General features: G+C 33.9%; 1 protein-coding gene across 2 annotated transcripts in view; it reads right to left on the bottom strand.

Moving 5' to 3' along the window:
* hfp (Poly(U)-binding-splicing factor hfp) overlaps nt 1-22,512 on the bottom strand; it is a 43,136-nt gene extending 20,624 nt beyond the window's left edge. The window contains exons 1-3 of one of the 2 annotated variants that reach the window (XM_089245045.1): nt 22,318-22,512; nt 11,008-11,065; nt 2,360-2,583 (exon numbers count right to left, since the gene is read on the bottom strand). In XM_089245045.1, coding sequence (XP_089101171.1) covers nt 2,360-2,583; nt 11,008-11,065; nt 22,318-22,356 — 321 coding nt within the window. In that variant the 5' untranslated portion in view covers nt 22,357-22,512. Of the gene's footprint in view, nt 1-2,359; nt 2,584-3,000; nt 3,113-11,007; nt 11,066-22,317 lie in introns of those variants that run through there. The other variant, XM_089245046.1, reaches the window with a different exon arrangement.
* Between the last annotated feature and the right edge of the window lie 825 nt (nt 22,513-23,337).

Raw genomic sequence — 23,337 nt, 5'->3', positions numbered from 1 at the left:
ACTTTCATATTTAAAATGATAAGCCTTTCTTTTCGAGTTCGCTCTTGATCATTACCTCAATTACATTCAACATACTTTGCTTGGGTCATTCTTAGAATATTTATTAGAGATTGACTTAACTATTAGACTTGAATTATTTTTAACTTAAACTATAGAAATAAAAACTATAGAAAAACGATTAAACTGTTAGAAATTTAATAGAATGATTCTATTTTCACAAAAAATTCAATCTGAGTACATCTGTTTTCACTCCCTATTTTTTACTCATTTCATGACCCTTTTCTCATCTCATTATTTTTCAGAGATTTCGTCACTTTTCCATGATCATAGACACCGCAAATTTACCAACGGCTTTTGCATCGCAACTGGTGATGGTGAAGACAGATTCATCATCGCTATTTTTCCAGTGTGATAACATGCTCTATCGTGAACTTTTCGTTCTGTTAAAGGATACACAAATGTTTTGCCAAGTACAGCCAGTCAAGGAAAATTGATGTAATTAAAAAAATAATTAACGTAAGGAATGCATAAATCAAAAGAGTAAACTTTTTTTCAGCTGGAAACAACGATTGAATGGTTTTTTTTTCCTGTTCTTTCTATTGTGACACAACCTCAAAGTTTCTTAATTAGAAAATTTTGTTTTTGGGGCAAGATAGTGCAAAATTGAACATTTTTGGCATTTTTTTCGCAAAATGTAGTAAACTACTGGAACTTGTAGCAGATTTTCCACCCCTGCATTAACCGTCCATGATAGAGGTACTATTATAATTTAAAAAATGCTCAACAGGCATTCAAAAATCACTTTGTACCAGTTTTGAGAGTGAAAATACAGTGTGCAACAAAATCAAAAATATAAATTTCTATATGGTCTCAGTGTGCTCTAACTTCTAATTAGAAAGTTGTTGCCTATCTCTCTTGATGTGAACAAAAACAATTCCATGTTTCCAAGTGCAATATTCACAAAAATGTTCAAATTCAAAAAACAAAGGAAATTTGGGAAAAGAACAGCATTAAATGTGGAAAAACTGTTTTACCCACATTTATTCACTTCTGTGTTAGGCATGCGCTAATAGAAAAGACAAGCTCCTAGAATGCCCAGACTGTTCAGTTTGCATTGAAAGAAATCACACTCTGGAAATACACGCTACTTTTTTAAATTCATTTCCTATTGGCTGAATCTTTCATTTCACATAAATGGTTGAAAAACTTTCGGAAAGAGAAATAGGCACATCTGAATAAAGATTCCAAGGTGGATATGAGTTAATCACTCAGGTGAGAGTGATTCTGATGATGTTCGGAGCAAAATTCAGCTGATGACATGGCTCTTTTATGTTAGCATGTGCATCAATATCAGAGAAAATGTTTGTTTTATACAGCCAAATCTGCATTCATCAACAAAGGCAGGAAAATTACGAAAACATCTTTGTCAGCAGCAAAATTTGTAAGCTGAGGCATTCATTAACCAAGGTATCACTATACTAGATAAAATGTCTTCTCAAGAACATTCTTGCTGAGGATGGCTGCATTTTCTGCTACTACTACTACTTAAGTGAATACACACCTCATACACATTCCTCTATGGAATTTCTAACAAATTCCCACATACCGGAGAATGAGTGTTCTGAGTGTGCGCTTGGTCCTAACGTATTTGTTTTCAAGTTGCATTTGTTTCATGTTCATGCTGCCATCTGGCTTCCATTTTCTGAAGTAAAGATGGGAAATACTTGAATTTTCATGTTTTTGTCAGTATTGTGTTGTAGGGCTGCCTGCTCTGTGGAGAGACTTTTTCAAATGGGAGACCGGCTCACATTTATGCCTTGAAGCTGGAAAACTACAGAAAACCATCTTTAGCTGACCACCACTGCTATAAATGGGGAATCCATGACTAGAAGTTGGGGTCCACAGAAGATACCAAGATTTCTGGGGGTCTGCGACTGAAAATATTTGGGAACCGCTGATCTAAACCAAGGATTTGACTTATAAATTTGGGAATTTTTATTCAAGTGTTACGGGGGTAAAATTTTTACTGGGCAGTATAAGCACGCCAGATTTTCATTTCCCCCAATCATGAATTCACAATGGTACAACCATCACTGCTAAACTCTATTTTCTGCTCATCTTTAAACTCCAGAATGAACTGTAGAATTTTTATTATTTTTCAAAGTTGTGAAACACAAAGTATAAGCTACCATCCACAGATTGAAAAAGATTTGAAGTTTGGAAAAAGTTTATGGATATTAGATTAAGCCTATATGGAAAATACACTACAAGTAATGTTTAACCCTAGCAGAATAAATATTTTTTAAACTTTCTATTGGTATAGAAACAAGGACAATGATAATTGAAGTGATATAATTACCTGTTGTTGGTGTGCAATTGTCTGCTTCATGAGTACATTCTTAATGCTTTGCTCCATGGCATATTTTTTAGCTTTTGTGACCATCTCTTGCTGATCAGGTGACAGTTTGAGCAATCCCAATCCAAGTAAACCTGTGGGGGTTCTCAGGGCACCCGGTCCAGCCAGAACCGGACCAGTCTGTTCCATCTGCGATACTGGAGTACCTGTTCTTGCAGGCGAGACATCTGAAAGCAGGATCAAATGGTCATTACAAAAGAAACCAAGACATTTACAAGCAAAATACCTTATAAACTGCTCCTATATTTTTTCCTATCCTAATAAAGAATTTCTGCAACTGGCAAATATTGCATGCCTAGTATAAAGGAAGTGCTATGTAGTAAAAATGATTATAGGGCAAGTATTATTTTCATTTCTAATGATAAAAAATTGTAATAAATACTTTCTAGAGCAGTGAAAACCTAATTAGAATGAACAGGACATAAAAAAATGTAGAAACAAAATTCACATGATTCAAATATTGTCAGCGTTGGTAGATGGCCAGAAAAAAAAAAATATTGCGAGCCTGAAATTCAATCCTGTAATGTTCTGGTTTTTTCCTTTAAAACAACAACAACAATGTAATTCTCAAAGAGGACCTTTACCGATCTTGTGCCAGTCATAATTTTCAGTTCCTAGCAATATGAGCTGTATATAGACTCATACGAGCAAGTTCACAGACCAGATCGTTGGGGGATCTTTCCACAGTTTCAAACTATACGGCATGAAAATACAAGAAAAAGAGAGAGAAAAAAAAGAACAAGAAACATTAAATTTACATTAACATGCATAACTGAAATCAATTACGCAATGATTCAATTCCATGTCTGGGAGGGCATACAGCAAACTCTTTCGAGTTCTCCCTTACAAAATTGTAGAGAAATGTGTTCTCCTGACAAAATAACTCAAAGAAAAATATAAAAAATTCATCGCTAACATATACTTACTGCGTAATATATTTAGAAATACATTTCCATAAACGAACAAAATTTTATCTTACAGAAGTCTAATGAATGTATCATCACCGTCAAATTGTATTGTGTAGTTTTCATTTTCAAAAATAATGCAATCAGCAAGGAATGTAAAAGAAATGTGTTTCAACCAGTCGTCTCTGGCTAAAACAATATATGGTATCGCGGCCATATGTACCAGTGCTGCTTACCATGGTATATGACATCATGCTGATTTTCGGTCTATATCACATGGATATGATGGAATAATTTGGTATACAACTGCTGCCACCGTCTTTAAAGGCATGTGAAAATAAGAAGTATGCCGTCTTAAGGCACACTTCTATATTATTTGCTCACCAATGAATGGAGTTGAACAACCATATTTCAACAAATATATTTAAAGCATTCATTTTGAACTTGAACAACCCATGCTGGCATTGTCTAAAATTAAACATTCCCAGAGTATGTGGCATAAATATAGAGAGACATTCTAATCGATGCAATTTTTGGTTTCTCATACTTTCATTAGACTTTTTACAAACACACACACGTACAAAACATTAGAGCTCACTACTGCTAACAAGTATAAAAAAAGTTTTAGCCATGCTTTAGAACGAAGCAGTGATGCCTTTCTGAATTGCATTTATGTTTGACAATTGAAAAAAACAAAAATGAAATAAATCCTATCATGAAAATTAGATAGTCAATGTATGATGAAAGCACAAAAAAGGTCTGAACTTGAAGCCATTAATAGTGATCCAAAAAAAACCAGATTGTATAAAAAAAACTAGAATAGTCAAAAATAAAAGATTTATGCAGAAAAAATGGAATAGTGAGCAAAAAACAAAACAAAACAAAAATGGAACAGAGAAAAAGTACTGAGATACAGGTAATTGAGTCAATTGGAAATAGATATCGAAAATTTGAATGTGGTAAGTTCTTTTCATAATGAGCAAAAATTTAACAAGAGTATACAGAGATGTGATAGGTTATAGAGATGTAACAAGGAAATTAATTTACTTTGTTTGGTACAATGTTACTTTTTTTGTAATTTTTAGCAAAGTTTATCTACCTACCTCAGATATAATGTGAAGAACTTGAAATAAATGAAGAAAGTAAGATAAGTAATGACAAGAGCAACTACACATGCTTGAATTTTTTTAAATATTATTACTGTAAAATGACCAGGATGCAATGCAAATCAAATGACCCAACACAATAAAATGCCCACCTGAACAATATAGCAAGGAAAGTTAGATAAATAAACCAGAATTTTGATGTATCAGTATCACAATTATTGACAACAGGGCTTCCACATCATGGAATATAGGTCTCCAGAATATGATTTTTCACAAGCTTCTCCCTTCCCCCATGTTTCTCAGTGGTTGATCAGAATTGACAATTTCACAAGCATCTGTGTTGGAGATGAGCTCTCGTTGGATGCCTCAGTCCTATGTGCATACTTTTACCAATCACTGTTGCAATGCGTAGAACAAAAAATTTCCAAACATTTTGAATATTTTTTGACTTGCAAGTAATGAAAACACCAGAATGCTAATAAAAACATGAAAGTATAAAAAAATACTCAAAACAGCCAGTTCAACACAGCTGAGTGAATTATGGAATATGCAATTTTTGTGTGTAGTGTTCTTGTAAATTTTTAAAACCAGTCTTATGCAAATTTCTAAAAATAATGAAGAGATGCTCTTGAAATCAAGAGGCTTCTAGTGGAAGCCTTACATTACATCAAACTAAAAAAAAATAAAAAACAAAATTCTATCAAACTCATAACTATCAACACAGAAATGAGCTATCAATGGAAAAAAGTTAAATACTCCATGATTGAAAGCTCTCTAAGATTTTAAACCATGCTGTATTTTCTGATACAACTAAAAACGTTCAGCAGTAACAGAAGCGATTCAGCAAGCATAGTCGTATTTAAAAGATTCCAGTATGAACCACCATCGTAAAATTAAAACTTTTTTGCAATGCAAATAAGAACTTTGTTTCTGAGGAGAAGGACCGCTTTAATTTACCTCAAAGAGAAAATTTTAGACATCAACTACAATTGCAGTGATCTATTCAAATTAGGTACTGATTGAATCACAAGAAAAAGAAGAGAGAGAGAGAGAGAGAGAGCCTTATACTGATTAAAGAACATAGAAAAAAAAAGAATTTGGAAATGCAGGATAAGTGGCCATATTAATTTCTCATCTAATAAACCCATGAAAGAAAATTGAATTTCTTTCAGAAGTCAATATGGTCCTTTACAATTACAGTATTTGCGGGTGTATATGAAATCTTTTCCTCCCCACAAAAAAATGATCTAATGAAAAAGCATGTGTTACTGTTACAGCAGGTGAATCTAATATGCCAGCAAATACTGTAATTTATTACCTACTCATCAAACTGAAAATCTTTTTCAATAATCTTATATCAACTGCAAGCAATACAATTACAACAGTGCCATCTAAAAACTAGAAATGTCAGGAGAAAAAGAAGTCATCCTGAATATATGACTAATATCAAGATTTTGTTAGACATTAGTAACAAACAGTTTATGATCAAAAATGAATTTGAAGCATGAGTGAGCTTGCAGAATGATGATGGTCAGCAGATAAAGAAAATCTGAATTATGGAGATTCAATAAATTTGCACATGCATTGAAATTATCTGGTGCTCCACATCTTGCATGGAAACTACAAATGAATCTATTTTGGCCTAAAATTTCCTTAAACAACAATTTATGTAGTTATGTCAAGATTTAATCTTTAATGATAAATAACAAAATTCCATCATGATTATGCAAATTAACTTCCTAATACTTCAAGGGAAAACCATTTTTTTAATTTTTTTTCTGTAAGGAAATACATATTGTTAAAGCAACAAAAGTAAGAAAGAAAACACACATGTGCCAAAAGTTAGAGTTGCCAATTTCTAAACACCTTCTATTTCCTTTCATGAAAAAATGTTTCAAGCATAAAACTAGAATTTAAAACAAAATTTTTGAAACTGATCTTTGAATAAATGAGCACATATTTTTATAATATGTGATTCTAGTGATTTTTATCTTCTTTTTCGAATTTACCTTTGTCATAGAAGAAATTGGCAAAACTACACAGTAGGGCAAAATCTTGGAAGAAATAAAAATTGGTAAAAAATGCTGGAAAAAAAGTAAAAAAAAAAGGAAGGGTGAGGGGAAGATTTAATAAAACTGTTCCTCTCGCTGAAAATTTTTTTATTACTGCTTCCCAGCAGTTAAAGCTTCATTCGGCTAAAGAAAGTTTTGCGTATATCGTTGAGCTCTGGAAAACACAGAGAAAAAAAAAGAAAACGAATTTATTATAACAACATAAAGAATGAAAGTGCATTTGCCTATGACTTCCCTATTGTCCAATTTTAATTTTCCAAACCAAATAGAAAAAAAAAATACATCCACATTTGAAATTCAGAGTATGAGGATTTTAATTTTTTAAACTAAATTTATATTATGGGAGTACTATCAAATACCAAAAATAAAGATATGTAATTAAAGCACCAATCTTATTTCACTTTCGAAAAAACCTGAAAAATTAATATTTTTCAAAATCATTTAAATGACATAATGTACATTGCACATGCTTACGAAAAAAAAAAAATTATAGTTAACTAATTCTAATAACACTTCAAAAACTTGCTATATAATTCCAGAAAATTTGTATATCAATCTGATTGAATGTATTCAGAATAGAGATGTAAAATTCTCGGTAATAACCTCATGGAGAATATTCAAAGATATTCTCCAGAAGGGCTAAAATGATAAATAACATCACCTTAAGGATTTTAGTTTTGAATGAATACCTAAAAGTTGTTTACAAAATGCCATTAAAAAGCATAAGTATTTAAAAAAAAAAAACTGAAAAGTTAAATTGTTTGACTTTTCTACAAGCAAAAGTGACTGTACATAAAGCATTAAAGTTGACATTCGCATATGACACAGAACTGTTCTCAATGGGTGCACTCACTCTAATTATCCACAACAGTAACTAATTCTTGCACTCTATATAGAGATATATTTTGCAGCATGTCTAAAAAATTCACGATTTTGCTGAATTTTATTGTGAAATGTATTTAAATTTGGCAATCAGTATGGTTGTCAAAGCATTTTTATAACAAATGCATGCAAAATCTTCCATTAATTTCACTCCTCAGAAATGAAGAGGAAAATCATACTTAAAGCTGTATGAAAGAAATAAAAGCTATGACACTAAAACCTATCCACTATGCTTCAGATATTTTGGATTGTAAATTTTCTATGGTGTGAATTTAAGCAAAGATAAGCATAGATCAGAATTCATTCACCACTTGGAAACTGTGGAAGGTATGCCACTTGAGGGCATACCTTCTTTTGGAACTCATAGAGAAAACAGGGCTTGCTTCGAAAGCCATATGTGCTAGTCTGCAGAAAATATTAGTGCTGTCACATAGTGGACATTGCATTGAAATGAGCTTGACAAATGTTACCTTCTAAAAATGCTACAACAGCAAGAAGTTTTGGTACCTTACACATATAGCAGAAATAAATTTATTGGCAATAGAAAGATTAGGGGGGGGGGGAATATAGAGTTTATAGCCCACACAACATTGATCTTTAAAAAAAAAAGGAAATAAAACCAACATGAACAACTTCCAAAGAAATGTGAGGGATGCAGAATTTGAATACATGTTCACTGAGTAAAATAACATAGTTCTGTATCTTCTTAAAATGAAGGTGATCATGAAAAAAGGTGTCCTTTGTTAATCAACTTTGATTTTATTTTTTGCTTTGAACTTATTTCTAAAAATTTTAATCATTTTAAGAGAATTACTATAATAATCTTCAAAGGTCTCCAAAATCTTCATAGCAAAAGCTTTAATGAACCAACTGTAACCTCTCACAATGACCGAGAGAATATTTGAATTAAGAGTTGCCATTGTGAGGTTATTATGCTAAAAATTGTTTTGTTTCAAATGTTTCACACAAAGAAAACTTAATTATTTTTCATAATATAAACAAAATTCTTGATTATTCTCCAATACAGGAGAATATTTTCAGAATATTCTTGTTTTCTGAGAATATTCTCCCCTTACATCTTTAATTTAGAGGAAAAACAATATCAGCTTATATATATAAATGTTCATTTACTTTAGAAAATAAATACACTGTGTCCAATAATTTAAATTTCCCTAGTCTGAGCCATCTACAGCAGTAGCCATTGATCAGAAAGCTATAAAACTTGAAAAATGTCTTAATGAAGAAATAAGGAAATTGAAATAAAAAAATCAGTTCAGACATTAACTGAAAAGCATCATGATGTTTCCAACATCTTCATCAGAACAACTTCCATATTTTGCTGATAAAACTATTTTATGAACATGGCAATTCTACACCAGAGAAGCTCTGCCAAGATATTTTTTTTTAGTCTGAAAATTTTCCCAAATCTCTTCATTACATTTCCAAAAAAATTCAGACTTCTGATGACTAGTTACAGCAGTAGACATCCCAAAACATGGAACTTTAAATTAACTGAAGTTTTTTACCTTAGCAAAGATAATTATAGACACTGTACATTGGCATGAAAAACTGGCCACTTCTGATCTATCTTACCACCATAGTGGTGAGATTTTTGAACAGCTTCTCAAAATACAATCAAGGTTAACATAGAAAATGTAAAAACATTTATCTTTTGAATTTTCATTACGTTTCCCTGAGAGATTTACTCAACCAGTTTTTTTCATAACAAAGTTTCTTTTTTTTGCACATTTATAATAAGGTAAATAACTATTTCAAGAATTATAGGTAGTTGGATGTATTTTGTGAATTAAGAGTCGTTATTAATAGTAGCATATGCAAATTAAACATTTGTTTTACATAGCACAAAATGAACTACTGGAAACCTCATACTGAATAACTTTCCAAATACTTTTGTTCGATCTGGTGAGTAGTTGAACTAAACTTATTACAACCTTAAACAACAGAAAAACACCCCTTTTAAATGAGAAGTGCTATTTTTTTTTTTTATCACTCATAAGCCAAACAGAGTATAAAAATAAAGCAAACAATCTTTTATTCAGTGGACTCACAGGTCCTGTTCCAATGGCTTGAACACAAAGGGAAATAACCTGAAAAATCCCACAAAAAAGAAAGAAAGGTGGCAGATGAATATACCTGATATCTTTCTGTAAGATTCATTGATATACGAGTGAAAATTAAAAAAAAATGTACAAATAATACTGAAGGACAAAGCAACCTTGCAAATTTCAAACACACATTTTTTTTCTTCAATCAGAATAATTTAAGCGTTGCTTGACCAACAAGTGATTTTATTTAAAGGTCTTGCTTTGTACTTTGATTTTCTTCTTTCTTTGGAAAAACTAGGTAGATCTATTCAATTTCAACCCTACGATACAATGAATATCTAGTCATAATGACCAGATTATAAGGAACTACCCACTGTGTATCTTCAATCTCCTTGAAAGAAATAAATCTACTTTTCAGGGAATTTATAACCATAAAAGTAGAATGCTGAAGATATGAAACGAGAGTAATAGTAAAAAATTAATGGAATGGTTTATGACTAGCAAATTTTTATTGAAATAAATAAGGAGGATAATTAATTCAATGATAAGGAAAATAACCTATAAGCATTGTACTTTGATTACTTAAAAAAGAAAAGGATGAGATTCATAGGAAAAAGAGTGGATGACACCTTTCTTGTTGAGGGTAGGGAGTAACAAGAAACAAAAAAGGGGGGGGGGGAAGAAGGAAAGATACAGGGACAATTTGACATGAGGGAGCCCTGAGCAAATGTCTCACATGCCCATCCCAAAATCGGTCTTTGAAAGGGCAAAATATATCTCTAATGTTAATGAAACTATAATGTCGATCAATCATCATTCGTAAAATTGTGGCAATCTGCTGAGGTGATAACTGAATGGAGGTAGAGAGATTTATTGGAAAAGTAAATTAGGTGTGTCATCATAGCTTAACAAATGGGATGCTTTACACCTTCTCTCATCGGACTACTTTCACTTGTGATCCTCCTCAATTTCTAGGATTGTATAGTAGCCTTTCACCTTATTCGGAATCAAAAAAAGAGGATAAATGAATAGTTGTCTCAGTCTTAACTTCCAGCTGTTCTTTATCAGAATTTTGTGATAGCAATGGACCTACCAAATTTCAAACTCTGTGTGTCTCAACAGTTCAAATATTTTTCTGTGATGTAATCTCTTCAGTTATTGTATTCTTATTCTCTGAAAAAAAACCTAAAAAAATTGGATCTGACCAAGAAACAAAAATTTTCATTACCTTGGGCTTTGTGCAACTATAGTTCTTGTTACATAATTGAGGATCTAAAAAGGGTATCAGCTTATTTGCATTTACTTTTCAATGTGATGTCAGTTGATGTAAAAAATTGAATATTAAGAATTTTCTATGATTAAAAATATTCAAATTTGCAAAGTTTCTTAGCCATTCAAAATCACTAGAAAAACATTCTCAACAATTTGAAGACAACAACATAAACCATAAGATCAAAATATGGACATTGAAAAAACTTTTATATGAAAAAAACATAAAGTGTTCAACATATGTAAGGTTGGAAAATGAAACAAATGAGGAAGAACACCGAAAAGAATTACCTTCCGCTTTTATCTTCTTCAGAGCTGGTTCACCATCATTTAAGGAATTCATATCATTCTATGGATGGGGAAAATAATCTATGATTAATAAGAAATTACACACAAGGAAAAATTAATTCTGCAGTAGTGTTTCAGGCACATTCATTGTGAACGTTTCATTGCCACTTCTCCCTTTACTTTCAGACAATTCTCATTTGATAATTTTTGTCTCTAAGTTCACACGAAAGTGCATAAAGTAGAAGAAAGCGCATTAGACTAACAGATATGGGAGATTCTTCTACATCTTTTACTTAGAAAGATGGACCACAAGCCACTTCATGGAGGAAGGAGAAATTCTTTACAGTAGACATTTCTTTAAATGTCTCTTCTTAGAATGAAAAATAAAGAATAATTCCATATACACACATACAGAACACTATCCGTATTCCACATTTCTTTCACAAGTGAAGTAGGGAACATTCACAGAACAGCGATATCTCTAGTGCCAATCAATGCAATTTAGAAATTCATTGACCTGCAGCGAACCCCAATTTAAAGAATCAGATAAAACTGACATTTATTTTTGTTAATCTGAGGGGAATTGTTTTATAAGGTTCATGATTACATGCATATGTTACTGCTGTAGCCCAAAATTGGTCAGCAAATTGGCCAATTTTGTTCAATATTGATCCAGGTAAAGAAAGGCATCTGCAATGAGGAGATGCAAGTTACTTTCAGCAATGTAAACATTTATTTACATGCATGGGTGAATTACATGCAGCCCGACACATAATCACAAGAAAATACTGACGATCGAATACCTGACGATCCGTTGCCAGGTTACAATCTATTGCAAGGCATAGCATTTTTTTCTATTGCATGTCAAAAAATGCTATAGCATTTATTTCCTTGCTGCAGTTTTTACAGGGCAATGACGTTACAGGGCATCGTCTATGATCTGTCACTACAAGGTCAATGTCCAAATTTCGAACTTTTGCCAGCCAGTTTGCAAAGTGACGAGATCCCTGAGCAAATTCTGATAACAGAATACATGATTTGGGATCATTGTCCAAGTTGGCATACTTTTTCGTGATAATTATGTCAACATTAGCTATGACAACTCATCAAATTGCAGCGACGATGTGATAATCATTTTTTTTTTAATTAAAAATTTTACATAAAAACTGTCTATATTATTTTGATTTTCCTCTTAAATCTCTCTTTTTTTTCCTTTCGTCACATGCAGCTATAATTTGGGAATAAACCAAAAGTTTTTTTTGGTTTAAACCTTTTTTTTAGGTTTAAATAGCATTAACATTAAGAAAACAATAAAGTTTCTGAAAAATCATTCAAAATCTTAATGACCCATTATCATGTTGGACGACACATTACAAAATTTTAAAAAAAAAACTGTGTCGTACTTACACCTCATTTTAGCAATGATGAATATAAAAATGCTTTAGGCTCCAAAACCGATTTTCCAGTTGCCACGGCAACCTAGAATCTCTGGGATTTGTCCTGCCCTACTAGCTATACACTGAAGTGTTGAAATGATGTGGTTGAACAAAGTAGATTATACTGCTGGCCAAGTACAGCATCATCTACTTGTACTTTAGAGTATTTTTTCTTTTGCCAAAGAAAATTCCATTGCTTCAGGCGTATCCATGCAAATTTTCAAGTCATTTTGACTAGTGGTTCTTATTGTAGTGTTTTGGAATCAGAAATTCAATTATAGTCACCTTGTATATAGCTGATTATTTTTCATAAATCACTTACCACTGTACAGTACAACTACTTGATTAACTGAGGGTAATGATGAAAGCATTAAAAAAAAATTCAAGATTAAGCCTGATGGTGATATAGGGTATGAGATGCACTGCTTCTTATGGAATGAAAATGTGAGGTAATGTAACTATTACTAGTACACTGGCCTTTGTCTTTTAGGGACAGATCGTGTCTTTTTTTTGGATTATAAGACCACCTGCCCACTAGCATGATGGTGAAGTCACTACTGTTGTTGCTGATTTGTGAAGGAAAAAAGCCTGTGAGATAATATACCACCACATATTTAGATGAGTGACGGGATCCTCATTCATGAATTTGCTTAAGATAGAGCATAATGTACTCTAAACAGGGTTGGGTTTTATCTAGGACAGTGGCAAAAAGTGGAAAAAAAATGAAACAAAAGTTTAAACCATAAACATAATGGACGCTCTGTAATTATCAATCATTACGACTACAATTTTGATGCTTACAGTTTTACACTATTTTCTTCCCCATTTCTATTAATATTATTGAAGCGAATAATATTACTAGTATCAATTGTGAAAGCTTTTTTATGGAAGTGGTGTGTATTTTGAGCAAAACTGTTTGAACATGGTTTTAATACAAATACAATGCCACAACAGGCAAAATGCCCAACGAAATGGCTGAGGAAAAGATGTCCATAATAAATATGGATGTCATATGTTTCAAAAATACAGCACCCCAATTAAAAATGCAATTACAAACAATATATATATACAGAATGAAATATTATACAATGCCCAAACTTATGGTTGTCTTATTCCAAGTATGGATAGCTTCTCGATTTATCCCAACATGTATCATATTTCTTTTTAAATGTGTCATTTGTGTTACAATTTACTACCTCCAGAGGTAAACTATTCCATTTATTAACAATCCTATTAGAGAAAAATTCCCCCCCGACACCATAACCTTGCATTCTCCCTTACCAATCGATATTGGTGTCCCCTTGTAAAAGCAGTTGATTGATGGTGTACTAATAATTCATGGTCCATCCTATCCATCCTGCTGAAAATTTTGAACACTTTGATCATGTCTCCCCAACACCTGCGTTCATCCAATGTAAACAATAATGGAAATTAGTATTAAACCCCTTAACACAATAACGGAAAAATGCCAACAAAAACCAACTTGATTTTCAATTGTCCTATTAGTGCGTTTTTACATACTTTCATCCCGGCTGTAACAGCTCCATTACATTGCGTATGTACAAATTTTCCACATATTTTGCCATCTCTTTTTACAATCCTTAGAAATAGTTCTTACATCAATGTTAAAATAGCAAGTTATTGTAACGTTTGCTTTTAATTTAGGAGATGCCGAAAAAAAGACATAAATCTTAACACAAAGGTTGAAAATTAAAATACCGTGGGCTTAGTCAATGATGGTGACCTATTGCCTATTCAATACTTTGGAATGTAACATTGTGGCAATAACTTCACTGATCCTTATCAAAACTAATGAAATGAAAAGGAATTTTCCACACTCTTATTTCTGTGATACAACCCATACCAATTTATGTTGTTGGGTTTCATTAAGACATGTGCTTTATTAAGAATTTTTCCTTGGCAAAAATGGTTTTTATTCATATTTATCTCCAACCCCTTTTTGAAAGGAAAACAGCTGATTGCAGAGGTAAAAAAAAAGTTTCAAATATTTCACCTTTGTTAAGTAAGTTAAGATTCTCAAAACTTGTTTCATGAAAGTAAAAACTCAAATTTTGAAATTTTTTGATTTTTGGCACAAACTTGCCACCCCTGACCCTAAGAATAGAAAATGTGATAAGAATGAAAAATTTTGGCTATTAATGAACCAATATGATGTTTTTCAAGGGGAAAAAAAATTGTATTTTGACCACTGTAATTTTTTTTTTTTGGGGGGGGGGGGACTACTTGGTTTAAAACAGACAACCCTGCACGTCGGCGATGAAAATAATGGCTTTTGCACCTACCGGATCGTCTTAATTGAACTCTAGCCAGGAATCTACGCCCCCAAAGCAGAATGTTTTGCATTGTTCTGCAACAAGCCCTCCGCTGACTGGAAATAGTCTGTGCTAACAATTTTCATAATAGTGTTTTCTACACTTTTATTAAAATCCTTCTAGATTTTCTGCAGTAGCACTTCTTTTTCTGTAACGTACATCACAGTTTTCGGCACATTTTGCTTTGTAACTATTTTAGCAAGAATTGTGGTTTATACTAGAAAATTGAGTTTGTGAACAAATAAAGGTTTTGAAGTTTAAAAAATGTTTTATGTTTGTTTTCTTATTGTTGTCAGCTGAACTTCAATGTGTTGGGGATCCGGGAGTGTAACGAGAATGCTGCACCATATACCGATTAAATTATGGAATGCTTTAAAAGATACAAGCCATTAACCACTGTACATTGAACAAAAAAATGCACAGCTTACTTCATTTTTAAAAGATACAACAATCCGCATAACCTCACTTCCGTTATGTGAACCACTGTAAACCAAAAGAATGCACTGCACAGTGCACATTCCATTGACCATTAACAACTATACAATGCAACACACCTTTGCCTTTCCTGCGTATGAATGGTGACAACATATATGGGACAACAGGAAACTTTCCACACCTCCCCCAATGTTTTATTCATGTCCGCACCTTTGATATCCGATACATCACGTCTGTATTATTCAGATTAATGATAATAATAATCAAGTGGTGAAATAATCATTAATTTGGTTAACCAAAACTCAAATCGGGACTACAGTATATAATCCCTTTTTTCTTTGGTGACAGTTTTTGGCAATTTCTTTTCTAGCCTGTTGGTGATTTTCTTCCTGGTTAGCAATTTTCTTCCGTGCAGTTTTTATCTTGTTGCTATCATTTCTTTACACTTCTTGGTTGCCATACCCTTTTTACTGTAGAAAAGCATAGACAAAGTTCTATTATAGTTAATGTGTGATAATGAATATTTAATTTATTGTCTATAACGTATGGGTTTAACTACAGTCCTCTCTGATCTCCTCAGGATTTGACCAGCTTCTGGAATTCTATCTGAAGTTGAAGATGGCATCTTTTTAGCTGCCGTTAAAGGGTACAAATCTTCAACTGTTCTGGTTCTGGTGATCTTCTCATTAGTTGTTCTGTCTTCTCTTACGTGGTGTCTATTTCTTCGATATGTACCTCCATCTTTTCCCTCGATGATATAGGAACGAGGTTTTGGTCCTGTTTTGGTTATGACACCTTGTTGCCATGGTTCACAAGGTCTTTTCTTGAACCAGACCCTTGAGCCTTGTTTGAGTTCAGGATGATGCATTGCATGTTTATCAAATCTTTCCTTCTGATATGCTTGTCTAGTTTTCAAGATTTTACTGGCTTCAGCTGTAGAAAACTTTGGCTTGAGTTGATGAGGATGAGTTGTCAAAAAGGATCTTAATCGTCTGCCCATCAGCAGTTCAGCTGGAAAAGGAAGATCCTGTGTAGGTTGTATCCTATAATCCAGTAGGACCATATGCAGATCTTTACCTTCTTCTAGAGCTTTTGTGAGAGACTTCTTCAACGTTTGTACAGCTCTCTCAACTTAGCCGTTGCTTCTGGGAAAGTGAGATGAAGTAATACTGTGTGTCACGTTCCACTCTTTGAAAAATTTTCGAAGGTTTTCTGCATTAAATGGTGGCCCTCTGTCACTCACCAATTCTTCTGGTATTCCATGCCTTGCAAAGATGCTTTTCATCGCTTCTATTACTGCCTCTGCATTAGTACTTTTCATGTTTTTAACTTCTATGTACTTTGAGAAATAATCTATCATCAAAAGATACTGTTGACCTCTCAAGTAGAAAAAGTCACATGCCACTTTTTCCCATGGTCTTCCAGGCAGAATTTGTTTGAACAGGACTTCTTTAGAATTTGCCCTCTGATTTTGCTGACAGATTTTACATCTATTGATGTAGTTTTCCACATCGTCATTTATTTTCGGCCAGTAGAAATATTCTCTAGCTTTCAATTTGCAAGCAATAATACCTTGATGCGAGACATGCAGTTTTTCCTAGACTTCTGGTCTTGCAACTTGTGGCACAACAAGTCTCTGGCCTCTGCATATTATTCCTTCTTTAGAATAATACAGCTCATCTCTACAGTGCCAGTAAGGCTGAGCTGCTGCTCTGGTTCTACTCTTTTCTGGCCATCCCTTTCGAACATGATGAAGCACATCCTGCAGCTCTGCATCACTCGCTGTCATCAAAGCATATTCGTGCCACTTATTGGGTACAGCACATGCAAGGAGATTAATCGAGACAGCTGCTTTTTGCTAGTAATCCTCTTCAAATTTGTCATTTGGCGATTGAACTCTTGACAAGGCGTTTGCAATCTTTAGCTCTTTACCAGGTATGAACATAAATTCAACATCATATTTGTTCAATCTCAACAGCATACGCTGAAGTCTGGGAGAGATTGTGTCATATTGCTTTTTACTCAACCCTAGAAGGGGCTTGTGATCAGTTTGAACAACTACTGGTCTTCCATAGGTGTAATAATTGAAATGTTCCAGCCCATAGATCACAGCTAACAGTTCTTTCTCAATCTGTGCACAGCGTGTTTGAGCTGCTGTAAGTGTAGCAGATCCATATGCAACTGGTTTGTTACCTAGTAGAACTGCTCCTAATCCGTGCTGGCTGGCATCCACTGAAACAGTCACTGACTTTTTCACATCAAAATATAGTAGACATGGAGCTTGCTCTATCATTTGTTTTAATTTGTCAAAATCAAAATCACGTTGGGTATTTTCATCCCACAGCCACTCAGTATCTTGTTTTAATAGCTGACGTAGCGAGTGAATTAAACTAGACAAGTGAGGAGTGAACTTGGCTAGATAAGTTATCATTCCAAGAAATCTTTGTAGATCCTCCCGACATTTGGGAACAGCAAACTCGTTAATGGCCTTAACTTTTTTGGGATCTGGAGTTATTCCAGTATCAGACATTATATGTCCTAAATAATTGACTGATGCTAAGGCTAATTGTGTCTTTTCAATATTGAACTTAAGATTAGCTTCTCTGGCTCATGTCAGGGTTCGACGGAGTAACTGACAATGTTCTTGCATGGATGAAGATCCAAGGGCTATGTCATCAAAGTATGGATTTATTTCTGGATCATCTTCAAAAATTTCATTCATAGCCCTCTGAAACTCTTCTGGGGCATTGTTTAGCCCAAATGGTAAAACTAAAAATCGATATCTTCCCCAAGGTGTTGTGAAAGTTGTTAAAAATGACGATTCTTCATCAAGTGGTAACTGCCAGAATCCATTTTTTGCATCTAAGATTGTAAATACTTTACATCCTTGCAGCTTTGTTATCAGATTATCGGCTGCTGGTATTTGATAGTGAGGTCTTTGTATGGCATCATTTAATGGCCTTGGGTCTAGACAAATGCGTAATTTTTTGGGTGTATTCACCACAACCATGTTGCTGACCCACTCAGTAGGTTCCTCTACTTTTGCAATTATTCCATTATCACTCATGCGTTTAAGCTCCTGTTTCACTTTGCCATGAAGAGCCAATGGCACTTTTCGTGGAGCTGCCACATTTGGTGAATAATTTTCTTTCAATTTAATTTTTACAGTACGTTTGAGTCGTCCCACACCAGTAAAAACATCTGAGAATTCTTTCATAACTTCTTCCGGTGTATCACTCTTATGTGAATTTCTGTTCATTTTCATAAGGTCATTCAATCTTTTAATTAGTCCCAATTCATTGCAAGCAACTAGGCCTAATATAGGGCAGGTATTCAGAGTTGTTACAAGAAATTTGAAACTTTTCTTCTGATTCTTGACCTCACAAGTTAACGAACACTCGCCCAATATTGTAACTACATTATCACTGTAGTCTAGCACTGGTTGTTTAATTTTCTTTACAGTTGGCTTTATTTCCCATTTTAGTAGTTCACTCTTAGGTATAATGTTCACTTGTGCTCCAGTATCCAGCTTAAATTTGACTTCGTTGCCATTAACTAGGATCTTCTGAAGCCACACAGAGATTGGTTTTTCATTCTCTAAGGCATCAATTGATTTTAATTCACCTAAATAAACAGTATCTGTGATGCTGTCGTCACTGGCACGATCTACTGTATTAACTCGGCGAGTATTTCGTCTTTTATAGAAAGTTTTCTTCCTACATACTTTGGCCCAGTGATTTTTTCCACCGCACTTGCAACACTTACTTCCGAAGTTTTCGTAGGCTCTGCTTCTGAGCTGTATTTAAGCGCTTTTAAATAATCCAAGAAATCTTCCTTCCAATACCTCCATGCTTCGGACGGGCTTGCTCCGGCACCGAATGGCTGGATGGTCGGCAGGCTGTTCGCCATCTTTTTCAGATCTTTGAAGCGTAAATTCAAAAAAACGTGAGTATTTCTCTAACTGACACCATGTTATATATCGATGTTTTTATAGATATGATGATGATATAGTGATGATGACTGTTTGGTCCACTAACTATAGCGATGGACATAGATTACTACAACCAGTTAGCGTGGCTGCCCCTCTTTATTACAATCAGTATCTTACAAGGCAGAATGGTGCTGCCATCTACAAATGATATTATGAAGTAGTAGATACATTACAATGTAATACATTTATATATGGATAATAAAGCACCCAACACCGCCCAACCCCTCATCTGGGGCAATGTCTAAAATTGACAATTGTCAATAGAATATTGGCGGTGCACGGTATGAAATGAAATGTTGGTTGTATGAAAGTGACATCAACACCTAGATTTTTTGTTCATTTACATTGTATCGTACATATAGTTTTCCCAGAATGTTATATTCGATTTCTCTTGTTGAAATATATTTTGTCTTCTCTCAGGTTGTACATTCATATTTCTGATTTTAATTTTTTTTTTTTTGCATACTAGGGGTTATAATTTTAATTCAGCAATCGTGTATTTATTGAACCCAGAGAGCTTTGTGGGGAATCAGTCAAAGTCGTCCACATAGAGAAGGCCATCAAGGAGACAGTTGGTTTTGAAATGAGCTGATGAATGGCCGCACTTGTTGTTGAGAGAGGAAAGTTTTTATATTAGTTTACTATGTAGTCTTGCCGTATATATTTCAAATAAAAGATATTTTTATAAAAGATGTCACTCCTCCAACCATCCACCACTTATAGCCTTTTCCCCCTAACCTTTGTATTATTTGAAAGAGAGTCCTGGTTTTTTTATTATTTTCAATCCCATATATAGTCTAGGATAGCGATGGGCAAACTGCAGCCCAGATGTGGTCTGCTTGTAGGCTCTGTCCAGCTTGCTGCAGATTTTAAAAGCATAGGATAGAAATTCACACAGATTCAGTGTTTAAAAATTTTTTATAAGGGATGTTAGATTTTTTGCACATGCAAAATATAGCTGCGAGTATACAGAGATATAAATATAAATTGGTTTAAAAACGTATGCAAAAAATGGAACATGCCCTAAAAAATATGCATAAAGTTATTAAAATATGTTTTTTTATATCAACAGGTGTAATTGATAAACCATGGTGTTTCATTTCCCATGAAAAACTACGACAGTCTTCACAAAATACAACATATCCTGCCACTTCACTTCTATGCATAAAAATTCCAATTATGAATTGATGGCACAATATGTGTGGTCCGCTGTTAAAAAAGTTTGCCCATCACTGGTCTAGGACAGGGCTGGAAAAATCATAAAACAAAAATAAAGGCACCAAGAAAAAGGTCCAAAATAATGCTTCTTTTGATTTTTTCAGGGCATAGTGTCCCTCTTTCGTGTTAGCAGATAAGCTGCTGTGAATTCTGTGTTGCTCTCAGCTTGCAGTTTAAAAACTATGAAAAGAAAATTTTAATTTTGTGTTGCTCTCAGCTTGCAGTTTAAAAACTATGAAAAGAAAATTTTAAGCGGCAATAAAAATTTGTTAGCCGCCATGCAGTGCTGTTTTAACACATGGCCATTAGAAAAATGAGTTGTTGAATTTTTTTGCGAATTTGCCAGAAAGGGATCAGAAAAATCATTTAGCTCAGGAGCCCCCATGATGTTATTGAGACGGTCCTGTTGCCATGGTGACCTGGGATTCGTTCAGCTCTGGTTGCAGACGTTATATTTCTAACATCTATCATTTATTTAATCTAAGAATGTTGTTTTGTTTATTATTGTTTTTCTCGTTCATTTTTACGTTTTAACAGATGTAGTTTGGAACAGCTATAGAATAATTCATTGACTGGAGATTTTTTTGCTGATTTCCTCTCTAGCCTGTCGCACTCTTTTTCCTAGTTCCGTTAGGGATGGTCATTTTCTTATGTTGACTTTTTTTGTAGGCTATTACTATTAATTTTTTTATTTTTTGCTGTTTTTATCGTCTAAATTAGCGAAAAAGCCAAAATAGGGGGAAGCTTTAGCAAAATGCTACAATGCTAATGATTTATGGTTGGATGTCTTCTCGCTTCGTACCTCCTATATGCATTTCTGCGAAAGCGGCTACTATTTCTTTCGCATTCTAAGATTTTGTTTCACCTTTTACGAAAGTAGCTTAAACCCTGGTTCGTTAGTATAGGCACACACATTTTTATGTTCAGTATATGTTGTATCGTGCATACCGTTTTCCCAATATGTCATTTGGAATCGGTTCTCAGGATGATTCTCCAATGAATGAAATCAATTTTTAATCTTGATCCTCTGCTAAGACTGAGAATATTATTACTTTTATTGTTCATTTTTTATCATTTTAACAGCCATAAAGCAACATATTCTTTTGGAGATTTTTTCCTTTGGCTAGAAAGATGCCTGAAAACATGACTTCCACTCTTGGCGACTTCTCGTAATGCTTTTGGATGTTTTTCTCACAAAAGAAGAAAATCGTCAACACACCACCAGAATTAATTATACTTATTACACCCAAAAAGGAGTTACAATGTAGCTTTTTTCCTTAAGCCGGGGTTTCCTAGAAGCAAATACTGATTGGTTAAAAAACCTGAATTTCAAGTTTTTAACCAATCAGCGATTTCACGCTGCAAGCACCGTAGAAAACCTTTTCCTAGGAAAACCCGGCTTTAAACACCACACATCTCCAACTGAGAAGTGAAATTATAAAAAGATCAATTGAGAGAAACTGAATATAAATATCTAGGATCTGTCAAATCCCACTCACAAATCCTTTGTATTGGCGACTAAAATTTTTCGGTACGTGATTAAATAGGTCCAGTAAAAGCAATACGCTTGGCTTCTAAAATATTTGGTTGGCATCTAGATTTTTTTTTCTCAAATCTGTCAAGCCGTGGGAAATATCTATATTACATAGAAAAGAAGATCGATATGTTACAGTCCGTGCCTAGCATAGCATCTTCGCGGAGTGATCGTCAATCGATCGGTCAATCGGCAAATTGGCTAGTGTCTGAAACCTGGGCCATGTGAGAAGTGGCCGGCCACTCCGCGAAACCGCTGGACTCCGCGATCGGAGAGCAACGGATTTAGGCGCATCTAAGATAAAAAAAAAAAAAAATGTCGGCGATCGCGTGAGAAAAATTCAATGATGGCGCATGAAATTTTTACCTTGGACAAATCGCCGTTCCCGAGAGCTACGTCGGCCATTTTTTCCTTTCTTGTTGGGAGAAGACTGAAAGAAATTAACAAGATTGATTTAAATCAATACCGCAAACAGCATCAATTACAATCAACAAAAAAATAACTTCCTCACACATCCACGAAGTAGCGGTAAACAAAAGCCGATTTAGGTTTAGCAGGCACTAGGAATCTCAGTTGCCAGATCCTTAAACTCATCCTCGATATATATTCTAGAAACCTTGCTCGAAAGTAGCCCGAAATATTTGAACTTGATATGGTCAGCTTTATACTGACGCGATTTGAAAATATATGTGGAAATACCGAAGCTTTTGCTGCCACCTATCCAGAAACTTATGAGGCTTTTCGAATAGATGTCATCATCAGCATCACTCCTGAGAGACATACACTGGATGATCCCCATAGATAGAGATCAATGTTAAAATTTCCGATTTTAGCGTAGAAATGCGGAAATTTAGTGAGGTTTTCCGCCACATCAATAATTTTAAAATTTGAATTGAATCTTTGGTTTTTCGAAGTATTGAGCTCGCTTAAGGCTCATTTACATTGAGCGAGATACGAAGCCTAGAAAATTAAATATAAAATAATGAGCCAGACCCACTTTTGAGGTGGATATTAATGCAATAACATTGATTTCAAATTTTTATTTATATCTTCTCAAGCGGGAAAATGAGAATTAATGTCTCCGTGTTGTCTTATATTATCCAATTGTATCAATCAGTTTAGGATGTTTTTAAATTAATTATGGGCCCATATAAATTACATCGAAGAACGGCAGCTTTAAACAAGCATTTTTTGAAGGAAAAACAGGCAGATCGATAACTTGAAGTTAAAAAAATTTCGACATATCTTAGCTCCCATTAAAAAGAAAAAAAATCGATTCATTTATGTTTCTTTAATTTAGATTTGTTTCTTTCATGAATCGCACAGGAAGTCGCCATATTGGTTACCTTGTATGTCCCTCAAAAAACATATCACGTGATCCAAAAA

The sequence above is a fragment of the Pholcus phalangioides genome, unplaced genomic scaffold (assembly GCF_987345545.1).
Source record: "Pholcus phalangioides strain wild (caught in Gottingen) unplaced genomic scaffold, Ppha-v1.0 ptg000015l_1, whole genome shotgun sequence".
In the NCBI taxonomy this organism is placed as follows: domain Eukaryota; kingdom Metazoa; phylum Arthropoda; class Arachnida; order Araneae; family Pholcidae; genus Pholcus; species Pholcus phalangioides.
This window is presented reverse-complemented; position numbering and strand designations above follow the sequence as displayed.